The sequence below is a fragment of the Sus scrofa genome, chromosome 16, assembly GCF_054392235.1.
Source record: "Sus scrofa isolate SSC_HxYL_T2T_F1_AM1 chromosome 16, Sscrofa_HxYL_maternal_Yorkshire_Landrace_v2.0, whole genome shotgun sequence".
NCBI lineage: Eukaryota > Metazoa > Chordata > Mammalia > Artiodactyla > Suidae > Sus > Sus scrofa.
Window position 1 is genome coordinate 84,053,268 of NC_139398.1, and position 9,877 is coordinate 84,063,144.

Consider the following 9,877-nt stretch of genomic DNA (forward strand, 5'->3'; position numbering starts at 1 on the left):
CTGCCACGTGCACAGGGCACACCTGTATGCGGGTGGCTCTCACATCAAGTGATCTAACGCGCCCTCACCACCGTGACATTGACATTTTAACATGCATGTGCCTGGCACGTTCCAGTAAAATACTTAAGGTGTTTAGCCCAGTGACTAAAAGAACGGACTTGGGAGCCGACTGCCTTGACTCAGATCTCCCGCTCAGCCGTTGTGTGACCTTGGGCAAGTTACCAAATGGGCCTTCGTTCCCTGACGATACACTGGGGACTTCAATTGTGTTTCACGTGACTAGGGTGAGGATACAAAAAATAAGTACCCAGAAAGTTCTTAGCCCCCTGGCTGGCACCTGTAAGTTGCTCAGTTACTCACACGCGTCTCTATCCCAGCTTGACACAGGAGGAAGGGGAGGCCCAGGAACAGGGCTGGGTTCACTCAAGGTCATTCCCTGAGCTTGGGGCAGAGCCTGGAATAGGACACATGCTCCTTCTGCCACCCCATGGGTTCTGGGAGCTTGTCTTAGCTTCTGACTTGGTAAACATCTGGCTCCAAACCCAAGGCAGCCTTGAGGTCAGAATGCCCCTCCCACGACAGTCCTGCCCGGTGCGTTTGGGCCCAGGCTGCAGCCACACCTGCTGCCCTTTTCCACTGTCCCAAAGCACATCCTGTGGGCGGAGCTGGGCGGGTGGGGTGGGTGGTCTTCCCTCCACCTGTGCGTTGAAGCTCACCCCCCACCTCTGGGCCTTCTCTTGGTGACAGTCTTCCAGGAGTTCGTCAAGATGACCAACTACGACGTGGAACACACCATCAAGAAGGAGATGTCTGGGGACGTCAGAGACGTGTTTGTGGCCATCGGTAACTGGCGGGGACCAAGGGGAAGGGCTGGGGATCGAGAGAGGCCTGGCGGGGGCAAGGCACGGGGACCACGGCCGGAGTCCCTAGGTGGGTGAAGCCTTTGCAGCTTCCTAAGCGGCTCGTCCCGGAAAGTAAACACTGCCACATCCTGGGGTCCCCCGGTGTGTGGTTGGCGGGGGAACACAAGGACTTGTTCCAGGCTACAGGGCAGATGAGGAGATAGTTTTCTGGGGAGGTGGCCGGGAGGGCTGGGCGGGGGTGCGGTGTTCTGTAGGACTAGGGTGTACACACACCCACACACACACCCACACACACATTCCTGCCTCCCAGCACCTGCGTCTCTTTGATTACTCTCTTATTGTGTAATTTGAGTTCTTGACTTTGAAAATGTCTTTCCTCTTTAGGATCTCAGTTTCTCTGTGTGAATAGATATGAGCAAGGTCACACTTGTTTTTCATAGTTTGAGTGATTAACGCTGTCTTAGGACACCAAAATGTATTATGTTGATGAACTTTTTAAAAAAAATATCTTACCTGGAGGTATCAGTGGCAGGTTTTCACATAATCACTATCCATTACGAGATGGACTTGATTCAGGGATTTTTCTTTTTGTTTTTGTTTGTTTGTTTGGGGGATTTTTTTGGCCATGCCCTCGCATGCAGAAGTTCTCAGGCCAGACGTCAAACCCATGACACAGGAGTTCCTGTTGTGGCTCAGCAGAAAGGAATCCGACTAGGAACCATGAGGTTGCGGGTTCAATCCCTGGCCTCGCTCAGTGGGTTAAGGATCCGATGTTGCCGTGAGCTGCGGTGTAGATCACAGACGCAGCTTGGATCTGGCATTGCTGTGGCTCTGGTGTAGGCTGGCAGCTGTAGCTCTGATTAGACCCCTAGCCTGGGAACCTCCATATGCCACAGGTGCAGCCCTAAAAAACAAAAAAGGCAAAAAATATACAATAAAAATTAAAAAAAAAAAAACCATGACACAGCAGTAACCAGAGCCACAGCAGTGACACCAGGTCCTTAACCCACTGTGCCGCCAGGGAACTCCTCTGGGACTCTAAATGTGGGGGAAAGGTGTTTTAGAACAGAGGAAGCAGAGGTCTCATTGGTGTGATGGTATTTAACATTCCGTGCATCTTTACCACCTGGGGCCAACCCCTAGGAGGCAGAATAGCCAGTGAATCTAGGTAGAGTTCCTGCCCTGCCACTTAACTAGCTGTACAGTATGTCCTTTGTCAAGTCGCAAAAAACCCCACGCCTCCGTTTTCCTCCTCTGTGATGGGGACGTTATAATGGTCCCCAGATTCAAGTGAGTTAATTGTAGGTACAGGACTTAGAACATAAGCACACTGGATAAATGTTAGCTTTCAGTGCTATTTCCTGCCATGCCCTGTGTGAAGTTAGTCGTGCAGAGCTTTGGTTCCATCTTCACAAGGTGTTTTTCTTGGCTGATTTTACAGAGTGGGATGCTGAGTTTCCGGTTACGTAGCAGAAGTAGAGGCAGGACTCCCCGTAGAAAATGCCTGAGCCCAAATCTCATGCTTCTGTTAATTATCAGAGTAATTAGTCTCTGGAGACAGCTTCTGATCTTGCCCTCTTGGTGTTCCTCTCTCCTCCTCCCGCCCCCAGAACGGGTGTATACGTGCCTGCACCTGCATGGATGCTCACGTGTGCACGTGCACAAACACACACACACACGCACACCACTCCACCTCCCTCCATCATGTAGCAGGCCTCAGGGTCCTCTGAAACAGAGGGGTGGGCTTCGGGTGCTAGGGAGAGCTTTTGGGCTTGGTTGCAGCGCAGAGGGAAATTTTTGCCCAGTCTTCTCTTTAACGACACTGACTGAGCCCCAGACGTGAAGTCAGGGGCAGGCTCCTTGGAGAACGTGACACGACTGGGGATGTGGATTTTGGGAGGTAAAGTAGTGGAGAGCAGACAGGAAACTTCTTAGTGGAGAACAAAGGCACAAAGGAATTCATAGAGTGTTCTGGAAAATGCCAAAACAGGCAGTGAGAGAGGGAGGCAGAAGGTTTGATTTTCAGGCCAGAGTGCTGAGGGTTTGTTTTGGGGGTAAGGAGCTGGCAAGGTGGGTGCATGGTGTGATCTTTCCCACCAGGGAGGGACGTGCCCACCTCCTGCATGACTGTGCCCTGGGGATGTGCAAAGCCAGCCTCTTACTCCCTGCCCCCCTCAAAGGGGCGCCTTCATAGCCAGCGTCATTCCAGCTTTCTGGTCCTAGCGTCTGGTTCCTCCTTAAGCTGTCTGACACACTCCCCCCAGCGTGAGCTCTGGAATCTTGGAATCCAGCAGCTGTTCAGGGTTCGAGACCCCCCCAGGTCTTGAGAAAGGGCCAGGGTTGTTGCAGCCAGGCAGGCATTATCTGGGGCGGGGGTGGTTGCACAGCAGGCAAGGCAAGAGTATGCAGATTCTGGGGCAACACCCAGCCCCAGGGATTGGCACAGTGCCGAAAATCAGAGTATATCTCCGTCAGGAGTTGTCAGACATCAGACTGCACCAACGTGAGACTGACCAGCCATCAGGGTTTGTGCTAAAACCACGACTGTCCCAGTCAGTGGGATGCCTTGGTCACCCACCTTCAGAGTCCCAGACTCAGCACATCTGGATTTGGACACGAGTATTTGCTCTCTCCCAAGTTCCCACACAGTGCTAATGCCTTCCAGGAACTAGACTTTGAGAACACCTGCTCAAGTTCCCCCTGTGGCACAGTGGGTTAAGAATCTGACTGCAGTGGCTTGCGTTGCTATGTAGGTGCTGGTTTGAACCCCAGTCCCAGTGCAGTGGGTTAAAGGATCCAGTGTTGCTGCAGCTGTGATTCAATCCCTGGCCCAGAAATTTATATTTGCCTTGTGTACAGCCATCCAAAAAAAAAAAAAAAAAAAAAAAATCCAAATGGGGAAAACACCTGCTCAAAATACTTCTTCTTCTTTTTTTTTTTTTTTGCCTTTTCTAGGGCTGCTCCCACGGCATATGGAGGTTCCCAGGCTAGGGGTCGAATTGGAGCTGTAGCCACCGGTCTATGCCAGAGCCACGGCAGCACGGGATTCGAGCCGAATCTGCGACCTACACCACAGCTCACGGCAACACCGGATCCTTAACCCACTGAGCAAGGCCAGGGATTGAACCCGCAACCTCATGGTTCCTCGTCAGATTCGTTAACCACTGCACCGCGACGGGAACTCCTCGAAATATTTCTTGAATCTGAGTCTCTAGAGTGGCGCCTAAGACCCGAGTGTTAAACAAGTTCTGCTTTGATTCTGCTGCCCTTAGACGTGTGAGGCCCTGGGCCTTGGCTTCACAAGCGGTTTCTTGCCTCTGCATCCTCTGCTGGCCTTGGGGAGCTGCCAGCACCTTAGCAGCAAGTGAGGTGCAACTTAGTGAGATTAGGCTTTGGGATGGGACTGAGGAGGTGGCATCAGGAAGTGGGAGCAACGGTGTCAGGCCCTGGGTTCTGACCTTGGGGTCAGCAGTGACCCCGGGCCCAGGTTGTGGGGAAAAGAGATGCTACTTCTGGAGCAGTGACAGCTGCCACCCGCAGTCTGGGCCCACTTCCTCTGACCAAGTGCCCTGCATCTCTCCCCCTCTCTCCTCCCTACCAGTTCAAAGTGTCAAGAACAAGCCTCTCTTCTTTGCCGACAAACTTTACAAATCCATGAAGGTAAGAAAACTTGCTTGTCTGTTCCTTACCCTTCAAGCGCTTCTGCCCCTATAAACACAGATGGGGAGTTCCTGTCGAGGCACAGCAGAAACAAATCCCACTGGGAACCATGAGGTTGCGGGTTCGATCCCTGGCCTCGCTCAGTGGGTTAAGGATGCGGCGTTGCTGTGAGCTGTGGTGTAGGTCACAGAGGCGGCTTGGATCCTGCATTGCTGTGGCTGTGGTGTAGGCCGGCAGCTGTAGCTCTGCTTGGACCCCTAGCCCAGGAGCATCCATATGTCGAGGGTGCAGCCCTAAAAGGACAAAAAAAAAAAAAAAAGAAACCCACAGATGGGCACCATTCCCCAGATCAGGAGCTGTGGCTGTTTCCACCCATCTGATATTTATCAATGTCTGGCTCTGGGGTAGTAGTTTTCAATGAGGGTGACATCAAACATTTGATGGTGTTCAGACACGTTGTGGTTGTCACAACCTGGGGGGCATGGCTGCTGGCATCTGGTGGGTAGAGAGCAGAGATGCTGCTGAACTTCTTACAACACACAGGACAGACCCCCAGGACAGACCCCCACAACTACGGATGCTCTGGCTCAGATGCCATGGTTGAGAAACTTGTTCTGGGGACACAGGGCTGAGCAGGACAGTCGCTGCCCCCCTGGAGCGCCCCTCCTAGCAGGGGACCCAGTGTCTCCTATGACAAATGATCACAAAGGGAAGCAAGCTCAGCTCTGGGACGAGCCCTCGCTTCCTGAAAACCCAGGCTACTCGGGGCACCTTCTGAGCCCAGCAAGCAGCGTCCCAGCAGCTGACAGCCCGGGCGGGGGGCTTCGGTGGGAGCCAGCCTGAGACCCCTGTCAGCCGGTCAGGGCAACCATCCCTCGAGCCCTCACCATGGACCAGCTCTGACTCGGAGCTGGTATTCCGAGCTCCCCGGAGGCAGAGGCGGCCCCGCGGCTGCCCATGTATTCTCGGTGCTGCGTCTGCTCCTCCGACCCCCGTGTGTTAGTTTCCGGGGGCTGCTGCCACAAGTTACCACAAATCGGGTGACCACAGAAATGTATTCTCCCATGGTTCCAGAGGCCAGAAATTCAAGCCAAAGGGGTCCACAGCCTTGGTTTTCTGGAGGAACCCCTGTGCCTCTCTCCCAGATCTGGGCAGCTGCTGGGAGCTGGTGTTTCTGGGCCTGTGGGCGAAATCCCTCCAGCCTCTGCCGTTATCTTCCCACAGCTTTTGTGGGTCTGTCTCTGTGTCCCCTTCCTGTAAGGACACCGGTTATTGGATCTAGGGCTCGCTCTCATCATCCCGACTCATGACCTGTGCAAAAACCCCGTCTCCAAATGAAGTCCCACTGTAAGGTTCCAGGCACACATGGATTTGGGGGGCACACCATTCAACTCCTCCTGGCTTTTGTTGCCTCTCTCTGGCCAGTCCTCGGCCCTGGGGGCAGGGTGGAGGGCGCGGTCAGGACTGTTTGTGGAAGTCAGAGGAGGATGCTCCCCCCACCCCCGGAGGGAGGCGAGAGACGTAGGAACACCCATGAGCTCCTGCCTGACTTAACCCCGTTCCTCCTCCTCCTGCCCTGTGCCCCCCCTCCCCTGGCACTGCCAGGGCGCTGGCACGGACGAGAAAACCCTCACCAGGATCATGATCTCCCGGAGTGAGATTGACCTGCTCAACATCCGGAGGGAGTTCATTGAGAAATACGACAAGTCTCTCCACCAAGCCATTGAGGTAAGGGGCGGGGTTAGGGGGTCGGTGGGGACAGGGTGGGTGTCAGATCCCTGAATATAGGTGAGAGGTCCTTTTCAGCCCCAAACCGTCACCTCTGAGAACAGCTAGGACATGGCCGAGTGAGAAGACACCTGCCTCACTGTTTACACCAAAATAAATGCCAGATAGATCAAAGGCTTATAATTAAAGATTTCCAAATAAAACGGGAGCCTTTTTGGCTGTACCCATGGAGTGCCCAGGCCAGGGACTGAACCCTCGCCACAGCAGTGACCTGAGCCACTGCAGTGGCAACACTAGATCCTTAACTGACTGAGCCACATGGAAACTCCTTGTTTCTGCTCTTAAAAGCCATTTTATTACCGTATCATTTACATACCATAAAATCCACTTATTTCAAGGGTGTAAGTCAGTAATTTTGAGCCAGTTTAATGAGTGGTACAGCCATCACCACAATCCAGTGTTATAACTCTGTCATCACCCTTGTGATAATGGGTAAGCCTTGTACCTCATTACCTATTTTATTTCTTCCAGCCCTAGGCAATCTTCAAGTGACTTTCTGACTGTAGATTTGCCCTTTCTGATTATTTTGTATAAATGCAATCAAGTAATATGTGATCTTCTGTGCCTTTTCTCTTTTTCTTTATTTCTTTTCTTTTTTGGTCTTTTTAGAGCCGTACCTGCGGCATATGGAGGTTCCCAGGCTAGGGGTCGAATCAGAGCTGCAGCTGCCGGCCTATGCCACAGCCACAGCAACACCAGATCCGAGCTGCATCTGTGACCTACACAGCTCACGGCAATGCCAGATCCTTAACCCATTGAGTGAGGCCAGGGATCGAACCTGCGTTCATAGATACTAGTCGGGTTCGTTAACTGCTATGCCATGAAGGCAACTCCCTTTTTTCTTTAAAAAGCCCATTTCTTTGACTTTGAGACTGGCCAAGATCTTTAAGTATGAAACTGCATTTGTGACAAGACTGTGGGAACTCTTCGCAGGCAGTCTCACACGGAGGTGTAAATTGGTAGCATTCTTTCTTATTTTTTTTCCCCAGCTTTATTGAGAAATGATAGACACATATATCGCACTATATAAGATGTACGGCATGATGATTTGACTTACATACATGGTGCAATAATTGCCACAGTAAGTTTAGTGGCCATCCATCATCTCACAGAGATATAAAATTAAAAGAGAAAAACAGTTGCGTGTGATGAGAACTCTTAGGATACACTCTCCGTACTTTTATATATAACATACAGCACTGTTAATTTCATTTAGCATGTTGCACATTACATATCTAGAACTTATTAATCTTATAACTGGGAGTTTGTACCTCCAGTCACTTTGACTTTTTTTTTTAATTTTGTCTTTTTAGGGCCACACTTGCAGCATATGGAGGTTCCCAGGCTAGGGGTCGAATCGGAGCTACAGCTGTCAGCCTACACCACAGCAACGCCAAATTCAAGCCGCGTCTGCGACCTACACCACAGCTCACAGCAACGCTGGATCCTTAACCCACTGGGTGAGGCCAGGGATCGAACCAGCATCCTCACAGTTCCTAGTCGAATTCGTTTCCGCTGTACCATGAGGGGAACTCCTCTCATCTATTTCTTTCCTCCCTCTACTCTGCTGTCCTCTGGCAACCACCTGTTGGCTCTCTGCATCTATAACTCTGTTTCTTTTTGTTACATTTGTTCATTTATTTTGTTTGTTAGATTCCTCATATAAGTGAAACTCTACAGTATTTGTCTTTCTCTGACTTTTTTCACTTAGCATAGTACCCTCTAGGTTTAAAGGGTAGCTTAGTAGTTTCAGAGTTTTAAATGCATAAATTTTGGACTTGATTCTCCTTGTAGGAATTTATCCTATAGACATAGCCAGCTGGCAGAGGACATTTATGCCAGCATTTCTTATCGTCTCAAAAGATTGGGAGACCTTCCTACAGAGGTCGTTAAATAAAGTATGGTACATCCATATGATAGAGTACGGTATAGCCATGAACAAGTTTGAGGAGGCTCTTTGTGCTGATCTGTCTAAATAAAAAATTATGGCCCAGAACAAGGGAGTTCCCGCTGTGGTACAGTGGGCTAAGGATCTGGTGTTGTCTCTGCAGTGGAGCGGGTTTGATTCTCGGCCCTGCACAGTAGGCTAAGGATCTGGCATTGCCGCAGCTGTGGCATAGGTGGCAGCTCCGGCTCGGATTTGATCCCTGGCTTGAGAACTTTCACATGCCACAGGTGCGGGCCAAAAAAAAAAAAAAGAAGAAAAAAAAATTACAAAGACAAAAAAAATGTGGTACAGATGACAGGAGCCTCTAAAAGGAGGGAGCTCTGTCTTGCCACCCCACCCCCAGCCCTGTTGTGTGGCAGATATTATGATGTGTCATACACCCAGTCATGTTCACATTAAATTCCTGCAAGGGCCTGGTACCCAGTCAGTGCTTGATAATGTTTATTCAAATAAGGAATCCCTAACACAGGTGTTCGTGGCTGTGGGGCAGGGTATCAGCAGAGCGAGAGGCTGCTAAGGGAGGAGGCACGAGCAGAGGGCAGGAACGCTGTGCCCAGGACAGGGGTGACCGATGGCAGGGTCGCCCTTGATGGATTGGGGGCCGACGCGGAGGGTGTGATGGACGGAGGAAGGCTAAGCATACAGGTGGAGAGATGACCAGGATGCTTGCGGAAGGAAGTGGAGAGATGATGCCACATAGCGTCACTAGGGTCACACCACCCAAAGCCTTGAAGCCAGGCTGAGAGCTTAGACGTTTTCCCAAGGAGAGTGGGCCCACAGGAGGGACACTCCCAGGCCATCAGCAGCTGGGGGCAGGGGACATTGAGGCCATCAGAGCCGTTTCACTCACTCTGCTCTTCTCCCTCTGTCCCTGCCAGGGCGACACCTCCGGGCACTTCCTGAAGGCCTTACTGGCCATCTGCGGAGGTGAGGACTAGGACCAGCAGCGCTGGCGGGCACCTCTGCCAAGAAGGGGTCAGCCACACACTCGCCTGATGACCCAGCCTGATGCTCCAGCTCCAGAGACTAAGGGTGGGGGGAGGGGTCAGGGTGGGCTCTTATCTTCGGCTGGGGTTCAGGAAAGGCTCCCACTCCCACAATCCCCAGAGGGCCCGGCATGGTCACTCCTGCTCACGTCTGAGCGACGAAAGAACCATAGCCATTAATCCTGTCCCCTCCCATCTGCCCCCCTCACGCCTTCCCAGCTTCCGCCCCTTGTCACAGCCTCTGCCCTGGTTTGGGCTTTGTCGAAGCCAAAAACATACTGAGCCTCTGTCTGTGAAGCGAGTGACGCGTGTGCTTTGCCTGGTGAGGTGGGGTGGTAGGTGCTGGTTCTGGGGGAGGGAGGGAAGGGAGGAGAATTGACTTCCAGCCAAATGACAGTCCCCCCACCATGTCACCCCCCCACCACCACCGCTGATTAGAGCTCTGAACCAGGAGTCCCAATACCTGGGTTCACATTTGCATCTGCCACGTGTTTTCTTTGTGACTCCAGGCCGATCTCTTTCCTTCCCTGAGTCTCTATTTTCTTCTGCACAAAACGAGAGAGCGCGACGAAAAGACCCTGCCTTTTCCTCTAACAGTAACGTTCTAGGTTGTGCCTCCAAATCATTCCCTT

The 9,877-nt window shown here is 51.9% G+C and overlaps 1 protein-coding gene across 4 annotated transcripts in view; it reads left to right on the forward strand.

The window, feature by feature from the left end:
• The window catches only part of ANXA6 (annexin A6), a 56,506-nt gene extending 46,964 nt beyond the window's left edge, over positions 1 to 9,542 (forward strand). For 3 of the 4 annotated variants that reach the window (XR_014831036.1, XM_005672613.4, XM_085001937.1), the window contains 4 exons: positions 748 to 843; positions 4,465 to 4,523; positions 6,129 to 6,251; positions 9,138 to 9,542. Coding sequence is in view for 2 of the 4 variants with exons in the window: in XM_005672613.4 (XP_005672670.4) it covers positions 748 to 843; positions 4,465 to 4,523; positions 6,129 to 6,251; positions 9,138 to 9,197 (338 nt within the window). In the remaining 2 variants the exon portion in view is untranslated. Of the gene's footprint in view, positions 1 to 747; positions 844 to 1,627; positions 3,753 to 4,464; positions 4,524 to 6,128; positions 6,252 to 9,137 lie in introns of those variants that run through there. The other variant, XR_014831033.1, reaches the window with a different exon arrangement.
• The last annotated feature ends 335 nt before the right edge of the window (positions 9,543 to 9,877 follow it).